We start from the raw sequence: 19,528 nt of genomic DNA, 5'->3' as shown, positions 1-19,528 counted from the left end.
TGATTGTTTTTTATAAGATAAGTTTAATGCTAGCTAGTAATTTACCTTGCCTTCTACTGCATTCGCGTAACAGGCAAGCTCCTCGTGGAGTGCAATGGTTAGAGAGTTGGACTAGTTAACTGTACGGTTTCAAGATTGGATCCCCTGAGCTGACAAGGTGAAAATCTGTCGTTCTGCCCCTGAACAAGGCAGTTAACCCACCGTTCCTAGGCCGTCATTGAAAATAAGAATGTGTTCTTAACTGACTTGCCTAGTTAAATAAAGGTATATAAAAAAAAATATATATATATATATATATATATATATATATATTAAAACATCGGAAATCGGAGCCCAAAAATACCGATTTCCGATTGTTATGAAAACTTGAAATCGCCCCTAATTAATCGGCCATTCCGATTAATCAGCCGACCTCTACTGTGTACTCTAATTCAATGTTCTCTAGTGGAGGGGATCCTGGATGGAGAGCTGTGTGCTGTTGATGAGTACTAAGTTATATACCGGAATGTCTTTTTGTTCTTCCTCACATTCTTTCCATAAGGACAATTTGTGCACATCATTCACTGCTTAGAGCTGAGAGACTGTGTGCAAGCACATCCTCAGCCTCACCTCCCAGTATCACCTCCTGTCCCTACTGCTCTATTAGACCTCATTAAGAATTTTCTGGAAAGTCTACATCAACCACTTCCTGTCATACTGCTGACTGTGTTCTCACTGATCTACTTAACACACATCATTACATTCTCTCTCCCATTTTCTCCCTCCTTATTCTCTCTCTCTGTCTCTCTCTTAGTGACAGGGTTCAGTGTGATACTAAAGGTGAGTCAGGGGCAACATCACATTAGTTGTGATTTGATAATGGAGCTGGTGATTTGATAATGGAGCTGGTGATGGTATTAGGGGATAAATGGGTAAATGGGCCTAAGAGCTGTTTTACAACAGATACTGGTTACGTTCTACCTGTACTTACAAGGCCATTAGAGGCACACATATCAACACACATTATGCATATGAGCAGACACACATTCATTCACAAATAGACTTTCGTATTCATAAATATGCTTATGCATGCATAAGTAAACCCAACATTTTACATTTACACATACAGGCTTGCACCTATATAAACCAACTATCTCACATACAGTACACTTATAAGCACTCACACACACACACACACACACACTGTTTCTCCTCCGTGTTGTGGTAAATCTGTCCCAGAGTTGCGTGAGAGGCAGGCAGACAGATGGTGTGTGTGACAGAGTCCCGCAGCAAGGAGTTCTGCTCTACTACGGACATTTTGTTCCGCCTGACTGTTGTCAGAGCAGCAGCACCTGGGCCGGGTTGGGCCGCTTAGTGCCATGGCACGGCAGTGGTGTGATCAACATCTCAACCACAGACTGTGTCCCGGCCTGGCAGAGTCTGCAGCCTGCTCCAGACATGCAGCACTGTGTGCTTTGGCAACCAGTCAACCAGCCCTCTCACGCTCCACCCAGACACACCTCCCTCTGCCTCTCTACATCCATCCTCAACCCACATCACAGCCCTCTCACGCTCCACCCAGACACACCTCCCTGCCTCTCTACATCCATCCTCAACCCACATCACAGCCCTCTCACGCTATACATGCTGAGGCACACCCTCACTGCAGCAGAATGGCATGGACAAAAACCCTGGCGTTGTGAGTGTATCTGAACTGTGAGTCAGATGTTCTAACTGAATGTAGCTGGTTTTGCATAAGTTCCTGAAAGTGCAAGTCTGGCTTCTATGTCTGTGAATAGACATTTTTGGGTCTGTTTTCAGTATTTATACTTGACAAAATGCAAAGATGCTCGCTTGCTCGCACGCACACACACACTCACACTTTTTAACATAGTTTTGCAGGATGCCTCTCTCCTGTGCAGGCTGTCTTACATTCATGTTGTGGAAGGATAAAGCCCACATCCGACCCACTCTCTCTTCACGCTGCTGTCCATCTGATAGGAGAGCAGGGCTATTTTTCCTATGAGCTAACCCTTCCGACTGATGGGGAAGGGAAAGCCACAGTGCAAGACGCTTTACATTCCAATAGCCAGCAACTCATAACAACACACCCACCAAGGTTAAATATGATATCAGCTCTATTTGGAGAAGGACCTAACAATAACCATGATATAATCCAGATGAAATCCTGACAGTCTTGACATTGAGTCAGGCCACTCTGTGTACATTATATCTCTGTGTTGTTGAAGTGCATGTGGGCATATCTACCTCTCCAAAATAGAACAGACCAAAATACAACTGGCCAGCACTGTTGACTTAAATTACAGATCTTTAACACTTCATAGGGAGTTAGGGGCGAAATAACTCACTGTCAAAGTACATTGAGTCTACAAAACATTAGGAGCATCTGTTCTTTCCATGACAGACTTTCCAGGTGAGAGCTATGATCCCTTATTGATGTAACTTGTTAAATCCACTTCAGTCAGTGTAGATCAGTGGTTCCCAAACGTTTTATAGTCCTGTACCCCTTCAAACATACAACCTCGAGCTGCGTGTACCCCCTCTAGCGCCAGGGTCAGCGCACTCTCAAATGTTGTTTTTTGCCATCATTGTAAACCTGCCACACACACACTATACAATACATTTATTTAACATAAGAATGAGTGTGGGTTTTTGTCACAACCCGGCTCGTGGGAAGTGACAAAGAACTCTTATAGGACCAGGGCAAAAATAGTCATATAATAATAATCAATAATTTTGCGCTTTATTTAACCATCTTGCATATAAAACCTTATTTGTTCATCTAAAATTGTGAATAACTCACCACAAGTTAATGAGATGGGTGTGCTTGAAAGCATGCACATACAGTGTCTTGCAACAGTATCCATCCCCCTTGGCATTTCTCCTATTTTTTTGCATTACAACCTGTTATTTAAATTGATTTTATTTGGATTTCATGTAATGGACATACAGAAAATAGTCCAAATTGGTGAAGTGAAATAAAAAATTTAAAAAATTAAACGTTTTTTAATTTATTTTTTTATGTAAAAAATAAAAACGGAAAAGTGGGTCGAGCAAATGTACAATCATGGCCAAAAGTTTTGAGAATGACACAAATATACATTTTTACCAAGCCTGCTGCCTTAGTGTCTTTAGATATCAGATGGAATACTGAAGTATAATTCCAAGAATTCCAAGAAGTGTCAAAGGCTTTTATTGACAATTACATGAAGTTGATGCAAAGAGTCAATATTTGCAGTGTTGGCCCTTCTTTTTCAAGACCTCTGCAATCCGCCCTGGCATGCTGTCAATTAACTTCTGGGCCACATCCTGACTGATGGCAGCCCATTCTTGCATAATCAATGCTTGGAGTTTGTCAGAATTTGTGGGTGTTTGTTTGTCCACCCGCCTCTTGAGGATTGACCACAAATTCTCAATGGGATTAAGTTCTGGGGAGTTTCCTGGCCATGGACCCATAATATCGATGTTTTCTTCCCTGAGCCACTTAGTTATCACTTTTGCCTTATGGCAAGGTGCTCCATCATGCTGGAAAAGGCATTGTTCGTCACCAAACTGTTCCTGGATGGTTGGGAGAAGTTGCTCTCGGAGGATGTGTTTGTACCGTTTTTTATTCATGGCTGTGTTCTTAGGCAAAATTGTGAGTGAGCCCACTCCCTTGGCTGAGAAGCAACCCCACACATGAATGGTCTCAGGATGCTTTACAGTTGGCATGACACAGGATTGATGGTAGCGCTCACCTTGTCTTCTCTTGACAAGCTTTTTTCCGGATGCCCCAAACAGTCGGAAAGGGGATTCATCAGTGAAAATGACTTTACCCCAGTCCTCAGCAGTCCAATCCCTGTACTTTTTGCAGAATATCAGTCTGTCCCTGATGTTTTTCCTGGAGAGAAGCGGCTTCTTTGCTGCCCTTCTTGACACCAGGCCATCCTCCAAAAGTCATCGCCTCATTGTGCGTGCAGATGCACTCACACCTGCCTGCTGCCATTCCTGAGCAAGCTCTGTACTGGTGGTTCCCCGATCCTGCAGCTGAATCAACTTTAGGAGACGGTCCTGGCGCTTACTGGACTTTCTTGGGCACCCTGAAGCCGCCTTCACAACAATTGAACCGCTCTCCTTGAAGTTCTTTATGATCCGATAAATTGTTGATTTAGGTGCAATCTTACTGGCAGCAATATCCTTGCCTGTGAAACCCTTTTTGTGCAAAGCCGGTAACCATGGTTGACAGAGGAAGAACAATGATTCCAAGCACCAACCTCCTTTTGAAGCTTTCAGTCTGTTATTCAAACTCAATCAGCATGACAGTGATCTCTTGCCTTGTCCTCGTCAACATTCACACCTGTGTTAACGAGAGAATCACTGACATGATGTCAGCTGGTCCTTTTTGGCAGGTCTGAAATGCAGTGGAAATTTATTTTGGGGATTCAGTTCATTTGCATGGCAAAGAGGGACTTTGCAATTAATTGCAGTCTGATCAATTAATTGCAGTCTGATCTGCAATTAATTGCAGTCTGATCACTCTTCATAACATTTTGGAGTATATGCAAATTGCCATCATACAAACTGAAGCAGCAGTCTTTGTGAAAATTAATATTTGTGTCATTCTCAACTTTTTGCCACGACTGTAGATGAGGGGGGGGGACAGGTTAAATAAGGATTTTTAAGGCTAGAGACAATTGAGATATGTATTGTGTATGTGTTGCATTGAGGGTGAATGGAAAAGACAAAAGATTTGAGTGCCTTTGAACAGGGTATGGTACTAGGTGCCAGGTGCACCGGTATGAGTGTGTCAAGAACTGCAAAGCTGCTGAGTTTTTCACACACAACAGTTTCCCGTGTGTATCAAGAGTGGGCCACCACCCAAAGGACATCCAGCCAACTTGACACAACTGTGGAAGTATTGGAGTCAACATGGGCCAGCATCCCTGTAGAATGCTTTTGACAGCTTGTACTCTATAAGCTGTCGAAAGCATTCCACAGGGATGCTGGCCTATGCCCCAATGAATTGAGGCTGTTCTGAGGGCAAAAGAGGAAGGTGTTCCTAATGTCTTGTACACTCGGTGTATATCCATTTATACATGGGCACAACTCCAGTTCAGTTGTGTTAATGAACAAAATATATTTAATCTGAGAGGTTTTGTGAATATTTATGGCAAATATGGATTTTTGTGTGTAGACATACATACTGTACACACACACAGATAGATAGATAGATAGATATATAGATAGATAGATAGATAGTAAACCCATGGTATAGAACAAGATAATTGGCTAAAAACAGTACTACTGTTGAGAGTTAAGTGTGCTGCCTGTTTTCTTTGTAGATTAGATTTACCTGACACCTTAACTCTGACTGGATGTCAATGAGCATGCGTGACTTCAAAACCCCTTATTCATGACAGGGTTTCCATCAAACCATGAAACAAAAGCAAATCATTTAATTTAAGTACATTTTAAATTGACATTTTAGTCATTTAGCAGATGCTCTAATCCAGAACTCCCTTCCCTCTTTGGGGGAAAATACATATCTTGTGTATGTATGTGTATATATATATATATATGTATGATTTTGTTGTCAGCACATTCAACTATGTAAAGAAAAAAAGTATTTAATAAGAATATTTCATTCATTCAGATCTAGGATGTGTTATTTTAGTGTTTTTGAGCATTGTATTCATATATATATACTGCTCAAAAAAATAAAGGGAACACTAAAATAACACATCCTAGATCTGAATGAATTAAATATTCGTATTAAATACTTTTTTTCTTTACATAGTTGAATGTGCTGACAACAAAATCACACAAAAATTATCAATGGAAATCAAATTTATCAACCCATGGAGGTCTGGATTTGGAGTCGCACTCAAAATTAAAGTGGAAAACCACACTACAGGCTGATCCAACTTTGTCCTTAAAACAAGTCAAAATGAGGCTCAGTAGTGTGTGTGGCCTCCACGTGCCTGTATGACCTCCCTACAACGCCTGGGCATGCTCCTGATGAGGTGGTGGATGGTCTCCTGAGGGATCTCCTCCCAGACCTGGACTAAAGCATCCGCCAACTCCTGGACAGTCTGTGGTGCAACGTGGCGTTGGTGGATGGAGCGAGACATGATGTCCCAGATGTGCTCAATTGGATTCAGGTCTGGGGAACGGGCGGGCCAGTCCATAGCATCAATGCCTTCCTCTTGCAGGAACTGCTGACACACACCAGCCACAAGAGGTCTAGCATTGTCTTGCATTAGGAGGAACCCAGGGCCAACCGCACCAGCATATGGTCTCACAAGGGGTCTGAGGATCTCATCTCGGTAGCTAATGGCAGTCATGCTACCTCTGGCGAGCACATGGAGGCCCCCCAAAGAAATGCCACCCTACACCATGACTGACCCACCGCCAAACCGGTCATGCTGGAGGATGTTGCAGGCAGCAGAACGTTCTCCACGGCGTCTCCAGACTGTCACGTCTGTCACATGTGCTCAGTGTGAACCTGCTTTCATCTGTGAAGAGCATAGGGCGCCAGTGGCGAATTTGCCAATCTTGGTGTTCTTTGGCAAATGAAAAACATCCTGCACGGTGTTGGGCTGTAAGCACAACCCCCACCTGTGGACGTCTGGCCTTCATACCACCCTCATGGAGTCTGTTTCTGACCGTTTGAGCAGACACATGCACATTTGTGCCCTGCTGGAGGTCATTTTGCAGGGCTCTGGCAGTGCTCCTCCTTGCACAAAGGCGGAGGTAGCGGTCCTGCTGCTGGGTTGTTGCCCTCCTACGGCCTCCTCCACGTCTCCTGATGTACTGGCCTGTCTCCTGGTAGCGCCTCCATGCTCTGGACACTACGCTGACAGACACAGCAAACCTTCTTGCCACAGCTCGCATTGATGTGCCATCCTGGATGAGCTGCACTACCTGAGCCACTTGTGTGGGTTATAGACTCCGTCTCATGCTACCACTAGAGTGAAAGCACCGCCAGCATTCAAACGTGACCAAAACATCAGCCAGGAAGCATAGGAACTGAGAAGTGGTCTGTGGTCCCCACCTGCAGAACCACTCCTTTATTGGGGGTGTCTTGCTAATTGCCTATAATTTCCACCTGTTGCCTATTCCATTTGCACAACACCATGTGAAATGTATTGTCAATCAGTGTTGCTTCCTAAGTGGACAGTTTGATTTCACAAAAGTGTGATTGACTTGGAGTTACATTGTGTTGTTTAAATGTTCCCTTTATTTTTTTGAGCAGTGGATATGTAATGTTGTATTTAATCTGTTGGTCAGTAGTTGTGTTCCTGATTAGGGAGGATACAGAAGCTTAGAGCCCCAGACTGAGAGTGATTGGTCAGTATGGTAGCAAAGTATTCCTTTTGATATGGAAGCTTTGGACTGAACTATAACCTCTCGGCTAGCAGCCTACATATATAACGGTTCCATTAGGAGAAAACAACCCAGAGGATCTTATGTAAGTGTGCTGTTTGGCAGTAGTCCTGCTGTAGTCATCACTACGCACAATTATTCATCCCAGGTGTTGTCTCCCTGAGTGTCTGTCCTACTGATGTGGTTTCATGTTTGATTTTATGTATTTTATACTGTATGTCTTAATACCACATGACCTTCTCATTAACCAACAACAACCACATTCCTTAGCAGGGAGAGAGAGACGTAGATGCCACTGTTACCTACCCCTAGCCAACAGCACTCCGACCTGGGCATGGAGAGCCTCCCCCGCTGTCTGTCTCTCTCTGTCTCTGCCTCTGCCTCTCCCACCGTCTGTCTTCTTGGTTATATTATTGACCAAACTTTTTCTTCCCCATGCACTTTTTGGAGATGGGGCCATATGAAATGTTGATTAGATGTGAGGAGGACATTCTCTGGTAAATAAAGGGCCTTTTGTACTCTTTCTCCTGGCTTTTACCATGGTAGTCTAGTCCAATGTACAGGACACTGAGTTATTTAGGGCATGGGTTCTCAGACTTTTTGGGGCCGTGATAGCAAATTCCACCTCATAATCAGAACACAACATTTTCTTCCCCGGGTACTTTTTTGAAATGTGGCAACATGAAATGAAATGTTGATTAGACGTGAGGAGGACATTCACTGGTACATTTTTTGCTTTGTGTGTGTGTTTCTCTCTCTCTGTGTAGGGTGTGGAAGTATTGAAGAGCTTACCATGGAGAGGGCCCATACTGCTGTGGAGGGGGTGTTTGACACCCTCAGAGAGTTGAGCCACGCCCGAGACCACCTCAAACAGCTCAACTCCGTCTACACAGCCAGCGATGGAGTACACCAGGTCAGTCGTTCACTAACACACCTCAACAACGTCATTGGTACCAGGGGATCCCAGTCCCTCTTCAACACACCTCCACAGCATCCTCCAGAACACATTACTATTTCCTAGTATCGAGTTTCTGTCTACGTTACTGTCCACGCCTATCTCCCTTTGTCTATTCATCTGTTCAACTATAGATAAATGTTCTGCTCATACGTACATATTGTATCTCCATAGATCTCAGGCAGTTATTCTCCACTTTCTCCTCCCCTCTTTCATAGACACCCTAGTGGCAATGACATTGACGTCAGTCCCAGGTAGAATAGAAGACTTTGTCTTTTGCTCTTCCTTCCTCTCATCCCAATCTTGCGTCAGAGCCACAGTCTTCTGAATGAATCTCTCACATCATTGTGTGCCAGCGTGGCGCATTTTTCCTATGTAGCACACACAGTCTTCCTCCTCTTTAGAGTGAGTTAGTGTGTGTTTGGAGGAGGGCACTGCAGGCAGGCAGGCACCTGTGAATTGCTTGGCTTTATCCTTTATGGTTTCAGTAGGAAAAACAACAATGACTAAACAACACAAAAGAATAGCCAGATCGTTCCACTTCCACTGTCCTGAACCTCTACTGTGATCTGAGAGCTGATGAGGAAGGCATTGTGTTGACAGGGAACTGAATGATTAGATGTAGTGAATGGGTTCAATTCAAGGGGCTTTATTGACATGGGAAACATATGTTAACATTGCCAAAGCAAGTAAAGTAGATAACATACAAAAGTGATAAACAAAAATGAACAGTAAACATTACACTCACAGAAGTTCCAAAAGAATAAAGACATTACAAATGTCATATTATGTATATATACAGTGTTGTAACAATGTGCAAATAGTTAAAGTACAAAAGGGAAAATAAATAAACCTAAATATGGGTTGTATTTACAGTGGTGTTTGTTCTTCACTGGTTGCCCTTTTCTTGTGGCAACAGGACACAAATCTTGCTGCTGTGATGGCACACTGTGGTATTTCACCCAGTAGATATGGGAGTTTATCGAAATCGGGTTTGTTTTCTAATTATTTGTGGATCTGTGTAATCTGAGGGAAAGATGTGTCTCTAATATGGTCATACATTGGGCAGGAGGTTAGGAAGTGCAGCTCAGTTTCCACCTCATTTTGTGGGCAGTGTTCTCTTGAGAGCCAGGTCTGCCTACGGCAGCCTTTCTCAATAGCAAGGCTATGCTCACTGAGTCTACATACATAGTCAAAGCATTCCTTAATTTTGGGTCAGTCACAGTGGTCAGGTATTCTGCCACTGGGTATTCTCTTTTTAGGGCCAAATAGCATTCTAGTTTGTTTGTTAATTACTAATTACACATTGAAAATAATTATCTCTTTGTTTTCTCATGATTTGGTTGGGTCTAATTGTGTTGCTGTCCTGGGGCTCTGTGGGGTCTGTTTGTGTTTGTGAACAGAGCCCCAGGACCAGCTTGCTTAGAGGACTCTTCTCCAGGTTTATCTCTCTGTACGTGATGGCCTTGTTATGGAAGGTTTGGGAGTCGCTTCCTTTAGATGGTTGTAGAATTTAACAGCTCTTTTCTAGATTTTGATAATTAGCGGGTATCGGCCTAATTCTGCTCTGCATGCATTATTTGGTGTTTTACGTTGTACACTAAGGATATTTTTGCAGAATTCTGCATGTAGATTCTCAATTTGGTCTTTGTTCCTATTTTGTGAATTCTTGGTTGGTGAGCGGACCCCAGACCTCACAACCATAAAGGACAATGGGTTCTATTACTAATTCAAGTATTTTTAGCCAGATCCTAATTGGTATGTTGAATTTTATGTTCCTCTTGATGGCATAGAATGCCCTTCTTGCCTTGTCTCTCAAATCGTTCACAGCTTTTTGGAAGTTACCTGTGGCGCTGATGTTTAGTCCAAAGTATGTATAGTTTTTTGTGTGCTCTAGGGCAACGGTGTCTAGATGGAATTTGTATTTGTGGTCCTGGCGACTGGACCTTTTTTGGAGCACCGTTATTTTGGCCTTAATGAGATTTACTGTCAGGGCCCAGGTCTGGCAGGGCCCAGGTCTGGCAGGGCCCAGGTCTGGCAGAATCTGTGCAGAAGATCTAGGTGCTGCTGTAGGCCCTCCTTGGTTGGTGATAGAAGCACCAGATCATCAGCAAACAGTAGACATTTGACTTCAGATTCTAGATGGGTGAGGCCGGGTGCTGCAGACTGTTCTCGTGCCCTCGCCAATTCGTTGATATATATGTTGAAGAGGGTGGGGCTTAATCTGCATCCCTGTCTCACCCCACGGCCCTGTGGGAAGAAATGTGTGTTTTTTGCCGATTTTAACCGCACACTTGTTGTTTGTGTACATGGATTTTATAATGTCGTATGTTTTTCTCCCAACACCACTTTCCATCAATTTGTATAGCAGACCCTCATGCTAAATTGAGTCGAAGGCTTTTAGGAAATCAACAAAGCATGAGAAGAATTTGCCTTTGTTTTGGTTTGTTTGTTTGTCAATTAGGGGCACACCCTTATCTAATCTGTCGTACGATCATTTGGTAAAAAGCCCATTTGACATTTGCTTTGTACATTGTTTTGACTGAGGAAATGTACTGCTGTTAATGTTAAGGCAGGGTTGCTGTTGAAGCATGTCATACAGTAGTTATTGGGGTCAAATTTGTCTCCACTTTTGTGGATTGTGGTGATCAGTCCTTGGTTCCAAATATTGGGGAAGATTCCAGAGCTGAGGTGGATGTTAAAAAAAATTTGTATGGCCAATTGGAATTTGTTGTCTGTATATTGTATAATTTCATTGAGGATACCATCAATATCACATGCCTTTTTGGGTTGGAGGGGATTTATTTTGTCCGATAGTTCATTCAAGGTAATTGGAGAATCCAGATTTTGTATTTGATCATGTATATGTTTTTGCTGTTTGTTCTTTGTTATAGAGCCAAAAAGATTGGAGAATTGGTTCACCTATACATCTCCATTTTTGATAGACATTTCTTGTTGTTGTTTGTTTAGTGTTTTCCAGTTTTCCCAGAAGTGGTTAGAATTTATGGATTCTTCAATTACATTGAGCTGATTTCTGACTGCTGTTTTTTATTTTCCGTAGTGTTTTTCTGTATTAGTGATTCACCATAGTGAAGGCGTAGACTCAGGTTTTCTGGGTCTCTATGTTTTTGGTTGGATAGGTTTCTTTCTTAGGTTTTTGCATTCTTCATCAAAACATTTGTCATTGTGGTTCATCTTCTTTGGTTTTCTGTTTCAAATTTTTAGATGTGATAGGGAAGCTGAGAGGTCAAATATACTGTTAAGATTTTCTACTGCCAAGTTTACATCTTCACTATTACAGTGGAACATTTTGTCCAGGAAGTTGTCTAAAAGGGATTGAATTTGTTTCCTAATTGTTTTTTAGTAGGTTTCCACACTACATTCCTTCCATCTATAGCATTTCTTAATATTACTCAGTTCCTTTGGCTTTGATGCCTTATGATTGAGAATTTCTCTGCTCAAGTAGACTTTGATTTTGCTGTGATCTGATAGGGGTGTCAGTGGGCTGACTGTGAACGCTCTGAGAGACTCTGGGTTGAGGTCAGTGATAAAGTAGTCTACAATACTACTGCCAAGAGATGAGCTATAGGTGTACCTACCGTAGGAGTCCCCTCGAAGCCTACCATTGACTATGTACATACCCAGCGTGCGACAGAGCTGCAGGAGTTGTGACCCGTTTTTGTTGGTTATGTTTTTGTAGTTGTGCCTAGGGGGGCATTTGGGGGAGAGAATGCTGTCACCTGCAGACAGGTGTTTGTCCCCCTGTGTGCTGAGGGTCAGGTTCTTGTCCGGTTCTGGCATTTAGGTCGGTACAGACTAGAACATGTCCCTGAGCCTGAAAATGATTGATTTCCTCCTCCAGGATGGAGAAGCTGTCTTCATTAAAATATGGGGACTCTAGTAGGGGGGATATAGGTAGCACACAGGAAGACATTTTTCTCTGTTAAAATCATTTCCTTTTGAATTTCTTGCCAAATGTAAAATGTTCCTGTTTTGATTAATTTAATGGAGTGAGTTAGGTCTGCTCTATACCAAATTAGCATACCCCCTGAGTCCCTTCCCTGTTTCACACCTGGTAGTTTGGTGGATGGGACTACCAGCTCTCTGTAACCTAGAGGGCAACCAGTGGGTCCGTCTCCTCTATACCATGTTTCTTGTAGGATGACAATGTCTGTATTTCTGATTTCTTTGATGAAGTCCAGGTTCCTGCTCTTTAGACCAAAGGCAGATGACCTTAGGCCTTGGATATTCCAAGATGAGATAGTGAAGGCTTTGTGTTCCATAAAGTGTCCAATGTTGTTGGTCGTGTGGTTTGGTCTCAGACTAGTAAGTGTGAGCAGAGCCTGCTGAGCATCTGGTACATGCCATCGGCTTGGGCTAGTGTAAGAGTAGGGGTTGGGCCTGCTTGCCTGCTCACGGCCTGGGCGTATGTGTGACTTCCATGTTGAGGCCCTCTTTGCGGGGGTGGGGATGCATGGGGTGGGCAGGAGGGGCATAGGTCTGATCTGAGGGGGCCTAAATTGTGTGTGGGCATGGTTGACTTGGGGGGGTGTTGGTTGTGGTGGGGTTGTGGATATGGCTGATGGTGTTGTGGTCTGGATGTTGGTCCTCTCACCGTGGGTCCTCTATGTGTAGGTCTGGGGGGGGGGGGGTCTATTGATCTGTTGCTCCTGTGTGAAGTGTTGGGGCTGCGTTTGAGAGTGATGTCCCTGTTCAAGTCCAGGGTGGAGTGGTGGGCCAGGTAAACATTTGGTTTGGAGGCACAGTCACAGGAAATAATTGCATTTACCGACTGAATGGTAGCAGGGTGGAAGTCTTTTCGTGGTAGCAAGGTGGATATAACCACTTGTGCATTGGGGAAAGTAGAAGCTTTTTCAATCACTCCCTTGAGTGCTGTGGCCACCCTTTCCTGCTGTGCTCTCAGGCCATTTGTGCCTGTGTGTATTATTATGTGGCTGGATGAACCTAGTTGGTTCTCAGACAGAAGTTCTAGGGCGCGCTGGGTGTTTGGACACCAGAGTTTAGACACACTGTGCTTGGGAAAAAGTTATATTTTTCTTGTATATATTTCCCATTTGAGTCCATAAGGAGTACTCTGCGGGGGTTGCCACCTCTCTAGTGGGTTGTTCTCTGTCACATGCCATCCCCCTCACCCTCTCCTCCAGCAGTCTGATCCTTTCCTCTAGTGCTCTGTTCTTCTCCTGCTCCTGCTTTTCCTCCTGTTGAAGTTGTCTCACCACAGTCCAGAGTGCAGATATGTCTCTCTCTACCTCCATCTCTCCGGGTCTGGTTAAGGGGGTGTTGTTGTGCTGGACGGTTGTCTGGGTCTGTGCTGACTGGAGTGTAATCACCTGCTGTTCCAGCTCCACCTGCCTTACCTCCAGCTGGATAAATGTATCATTCATTTCAATGAGGGAGTAGTGCTCTGTGCTGGGAGGTTGACTTTCCGCTTGGGGTTGCTCGTCTGTGGGGTTATATAATGAAGAGGTCTGGTCTGACCCGCTCGGCGTGAGGGTATCTTTCTCAAGGGGAGAGCTTCTCCTGCTGGGCAAATTACAGGTTGCCCTGTATCAATACTGTTCCAGACTTATAGAGATTTATATTAGCTGACTCAGAGTCCTCGTTGTCAAGTATCCTGAGTTTCCACCCCTCGGTAACACCCCGCTCTTAAGAGGGGTAGTGTGCTAATATAGCACTGTGCCATGCCAGGGGATGGTTTGTGTAGAGGATGAGGTTGCTGATGTTCCCATTTTTATAATAGTCAGCAAAAAGTGTCTCTTGGTTTTCCATAAGGAGCTTCATCTTGTGCTCTTTTTGGGTCTTATCATTCTTTACGTACACAGGGTACTGTATTTTAATTACCTCTGAACAGCGGGACAAAGCTTCTAAGGCCTCTCCATTTGGTTGGAGTAGACTGTTGGACTCTCCTGCCATTGTTGGGCTAAAGGGCTTTGACACCTCTCACGTCACTGCTAATTGAAGCTGTATCAAGCTTGGCAGCCTTAATTTAGCATTCAGTCCTTATAAAGTAATGTAATGTATTTTTCTTCTTGGCTTTTGGAAATAAAATATAGATTTAGACTAAACATTACTCACTCAGTTCCAGGTTGGATGGTGTTTTCAGGTTTCTGTTGTTTTCCAGAGGAGCATTTACTGTATAGCTTTGGAATAATGATCTTTGGTAGTTGTAAGCCTTCTAGGTGATTCCGTAATTCCGTCCAAAATCAGGTTGTAGGTTTTGATTTGGAGCGAAGGTTATGTTGTAGTGGGTTGCATTATGTATATGTCCCTGACAAAAAAAATCTAAGTTTATCTAACTCTAAATCTCTAAATTTTTTAAGAACATGCTGAAAAATGCAGGAGCTCATCTTCTCATTACCTCTCCTCTCTCTCTCTCTCTCTCTCTCTCTCGCTCTAGATAACCCTGTCCTTAACTGTCAGAGTTATTGTCTAGATTGGATGATGTGACATAATGATGCCTCTCTTCTGAAAGGAAAACCATTAGCCCAAGTAATTTAACAGAATGCTACTGTGTAAAAGGGAAGGCATGTGAAGATTGCTTTTGAAAAGAGGTGAAAGTAGTAGTAGTGGAAACTGTTTGGGGAACAATGGAAAGGGAAAGGGAGATTCATCACCTTGGTATCCTGGGGTTTTCAACTGGCTCTCTTTTTCTCACACATGTTATGACCTGGGCCCAGTTTCGGATAGGATTAAATGCATCAAGCAGCGTTTCTTAAAGTAGTGACCTGTTAATGGTGGGTCGTGATGTAAATGTGTAATTATTACTGGAATTGATTTGGCCAAGTGCAACTGCGCTCTCTGTTCAGTGCGCTCTCTGTTCAGTGCGCTCTCTGTTCAGTGCGCTCTCTGTTCAGTGCGCTCTCTGTTCAGTGCGCTCTCTGTTCAGTGCGCTCTCTGCTTAGCAGCAGTCCTTGCCCAGTTTGGCAGAATGCTTCAAGAAACAGGGCTTCAGGAAACAGGGATCCAGGAAACAGGGATCCAGGAAACAGGGATCCAGGAAACAGGGCTCCAGGAAACAGGGCTCCAGGAAACAGGGTTCCAGGAAACAGAGTTCCAGGAAACAGGAGTCCAGGAAACAGGGTTCCAGGAAACAGGAGTCCAGGAAACAGGGTTCCAGGAAACAGGTATCCAGGAAACAGGGTCCAGGAAACAGGGATCCAGGAAACAGGGATCCAGGAAACAGGGATCCAGGAAACAGGGATCCAGGAAACAGGGATCCAGGAAACAGGGATCCAGGAAACAGGGATCCAGGAAACAGGTATTCAGGAAACAGTGCTTCAGGAAACAGTGCTTCAGGAAACAGTGCTTCAGGAAACAGTGCTTCGACGGTGGAAAAGTAAATCAGCTAGCAAGGCATTGTTTTCATTGTATAACAGGTGATGACGAGCAGAAATAAGGGAGTACTAACTCTCATAGTAGTAGATGTGAGTTTCTCTTTCAACAATCCCCTGGCTTTGTTACGATACACAGCTAATAGCTAACGTAAGCCAAAGCAAGCTAGCTAGCTACTGATAGTAGTGCAACCCTAAGAAACAGTACAGATGAAAATTCAGACCTACTGTACATTTTACTGTAGAAATTATTTTTGGAACTGTTGCTGTTACAATGATTCATTTTTATTCTGAACTGGAATAAACTGATTGCTTTTTGAGACAAACGCACACAGCTCTGGGTTGTTCATCTACAGCAGGAAGCGGTCTCCTGCCTGACTGAGAAAGCAGTAGATGTTCTCATCCTGTTTGGCACCACATATCTATGCGAGTCAGGGTTGTTAAGTACATAAACCGTGTCAATGCTGAGCATGACCAGTGTTGCACTGTGAAAAACTGAGCCCAGAATAGACATGCTTGTTGAAAACTTCAACCAGCCACACACCTCTCATTAGGACTGTGTGTGTGTGTTCTGGTCTACATCTGTGTGACGTGATCAATCAGTTTATTCCAGTTCAAAATTTGAAAAAATATGTATTTTAACAGCAACAGTTCCAGTCTAAACTGTCTATCAACAATAATGTATACAGTAAGTAGGCCTGCTTGTTTTGATCTGTACTGTTACTTAGGGTTGCACAACCAAAAAGTGTGTGTGTGTGTTCTGTTATACATCTGTGTGATGTAATCAATCCATTTATTCCAGTTCAGAATGAAATGATGTATTGTATTTTAACAGCACCAGTTCCAACCTAGACAGGTGTGTGGTGGTGAGTGTTTTTAATGGGGAAAAATAAACATGAAAATATATTTATGGGTATTTCATTTTTAATTGTTTTTGCCTATATTGCATTTTTTTTTAGGCATAAGTGCAATGAAATGTACCGATATTTACGTATAGTTGCATATTTTCCTAACCTTGGGTCCCAGGAAAACAGAATTTCTCATTTTGGTCCCAGGCTGAAAAAGTTGAAGAACCCCTGGCATAGAGAAATAGAATGAATAGAACGGGAGTCACCATTAAAGTAAATCATTTGTCCGTTCTATTCATTCTATTTCTATGCATTTAATCCTATTCAATAGGCGAAATCCAGATAGATAACGTTTGAGAAATGAAAACGGGGCCCTGTAGATGTTAGCATGTCTCTCTGAATGTCTCCTACTTTCACTCTTGTTTTCCCCTCACCTTACAATAAGCTGCTTAAGATATCTGATAATTGCATGTATTTATAGACTATTTAATGATGTGGGTTTAATTATGTATATTCCATGACATATATTGCAATCCAATCTACCTTCAATACATTTCCTCTGACTGTACCTTGCCACAGCTCACAATGAGTTGGATATACAGTATTATCATGTTTATTTCAGGGTTGTAAAAATTACAACCCCATCTAGTATCTGCATTCTAGTTCTCTATGTCTGCCTGGCCCCAAACAGTGGCAAAGCCTCTGCATAATAGCTGTGCCTTTAGATTTTAGCGTGTGTGTATGCGTCACATTTTAGTATACTTGTGAGTATCAAAAGTCCTCACACAAATAGTAAACCAACAAAAATTTGAATTAGGGGTTAGTGTTTAGGTTCAGGGTTTAAGATTAAAGTTAGGGTTAGGGTTTAAGATTAAAGTTAGGTTTAGGGCTTTAAGATTTTAAATGGGAATCAATTCATGGTCGCCAAAAAGTCTTCACAAGTATAGTAAGACAGCTGTGTGCTATGTGTTAGTACTCTCTCTGTTCATGATGAAGTACAATTATTGAGTACAATTAAATGGATCAGAGCTTTGTATCTGTGAGTTACTGTCTTTTCTTGACAGAAACTCAAAAAATACAAACATCACCACGTCTCTCCCCACTGAGTCACTCTTCTAGTCAATTTCATGTCTTCAGGTCAAGATGTCTTTGTTTATGACAACCTCAGCATTTTTCTTTCAGACACTTAAGAACCCAATGTTATTTTTCCCAGAGTGTAACAGCACTATGTCAAATGTAATCACTGCGAGTAAGTAATTACAAATCTTACAATCGGTGTCTCTGTCTCTCTTTGTTCCTGTCTGTCAGTATCTCTGGCTCTCTTTGTTCCTGTCTGTCAGTGTCTCTGGCTCTCTTTGTTCCTGTCTGTCAGTATCTCTGGCTCTCTTTGTTACTGTCTGTCAGTGTCTCTGGCTCTCTTTGTTCCTGTCTGTCAGTGTCTCTGGCTCTCTTTGTTCCTGTCTGTCAGTATCTCTGGCTCTCTTTGTTCCTGTCTGTCAGTATCTCTGGCTCTCTTTGTTCCTGTCTGTCAGTATCTCTGGCTCTCTTTGTTCCTGTCTGTCAGTATCTCTGGCTCTCTTTGTTACTGTCTGTCAGTGTCTCTGGCTCTCTTTGTTCCTGTCTGTCAGTGTCTCTGGCTCTCTTTGTTCCTGTCTGTCAGTATCTCTGGCTCTCTTTGTTCCTGTCTGTCAGTATCTCTGGCTCTCTTTGTTCCTGTCTGTCAGTATCTCTGGCTCTCTGTCAGTATCTCTGGCTCTCTTTGTTCCTGTCTGTCAGTATCTCTGGCTCTCTTTGTTCCTGTCTGTCAGTATCTCTGGCTCACTTTGTTCCTGTCTGTCAGTGTCTCTGGCTCACTTTGTTCCTGTCTGTCAGTATCTCTGGCTCTCTTTGTTCCTGTCTGTCAGTATCTCTGGCTTTGTCTCTGCCTTCCTCTCTTTCTGTCTGTCATAGCACACACACAATGCTCAGTAACATATGCAGTGCACACATGTATATACCTGCATTATCCATTGGGGGGGGGTGGGAGGGGTTAGAGCATGACTGGAATGGCTTGAAGAGGAAACATCCGTGATCTCATTACTGCTATCCTGTCCATCTCAAGGTAGAGGAGTGAGTTAAGAGGTAAAATACTTTGACACCACAACAGTAGGAGACAATTCCAAGATCTATCAATTGAGTTGACCTGCACGCACACGCACACGCACACCATACTGAGAAGCCTAAAAAGGATATTTGTTTTGGTTGGAAGGTTGCAGTGGCATTGTTAGTCTTACAAAAAGTAATACTTTTCTTCCATTACCATAGTAACCACTCTCTGAGGAGTCTGACGAGACTCTTGTCCTTCTGGGGGCTAAACGGAAGAAGGTCCACCTATTCAGCAGAAAGCACTCAGCAAACTAAGTGGGACTTAAACGCTCTCAACACCCAATAGAAAGTTCTATCCATAGACTTGCGGACGGTGTTGGTTTAATTATTTCAGGGTTTAGAGCTCATCCTAGACCAGCTTTTGGAACTTGAAGCCAGCTAGAGACTTGTTATATCAACTGATAATCCAGGTCATTCAAAATCAAATCAAATGTATTTGTCACATACACATGGTTAGCAGATGTTAATGCGAGTGTAGCGAAATGCTTGTGCTTCTAGTTCCGACAATGCAGTAATAACCAACGAGTAATCTAACCTAACAATTCCAAAACTACTACCTTATACACACAAGTGTAAAGGGATAAAGAATATGTACATAAAGATATATGAATGAGTGATGGTACAGAACGGCATAGGCAAGATGCAGTAGATGGTATCGAGTACAGTATATACATATGAGATGAGTAATGTAGGGAATGTAAACAAAGTGGCATAGTTTAAAGTGGCTAGTGATACATGTATTACATAAATATGCAGTAGATGATATAGAGTACAGTATATACATATGAGATAAGTCATGTAGGGTATGTAAACATTATATTAAGTATCATTGTTTAAAGTGGCTAGTGATATATTTTACATCA

At 42.9% G+C, this 19,528-nt stretch overlaps 1 protein-coding gene across 1 annotated transcript in view; it reads left to right on the top strand.

Moving 5' to 3' along the window:
• The window catches only part of LOC139409362 (sec1 family domain-containing protein 2-like), a 170,277-nt gene that overhangs the window by 137,031 nt on the left and 13,718 nt on the right, over nucleotides 1-19,528 (top strand). The window contains exon 6 of the mRNA XM_071154401.1: nucleotides 8,133-8,278. Within this exon, the coding sequence (XP_071010502.1) occupies nucleotides 8,133-8,278 (146 nt within the window). The remainder of the gene's footprint in view (nucleotides 1-8,132; nucleotides 8,279-19,528) is intronic.

This window comes from Oncorhynchus clarkii, chromosome 5 (assembly GCF_045791955.1).
Source record: "Oncorhynchus clarkii lewisi isolate Uvic-CL-2024 chromosome 5, UVic_Ocla_1.0, whole genome shotgun sequence".
Lineage (NCBI taxonomy): Eukaryota > Metazoa > Chordata > Actinopteri > Salmoniformes > Salmonidae > Oncorhynchus > Oncorhynchus clarkii.
Note: the sequence above shows the minus strand (reverse complement) of the source record. Positions and strands in the feature narration are given on the sequence as shown.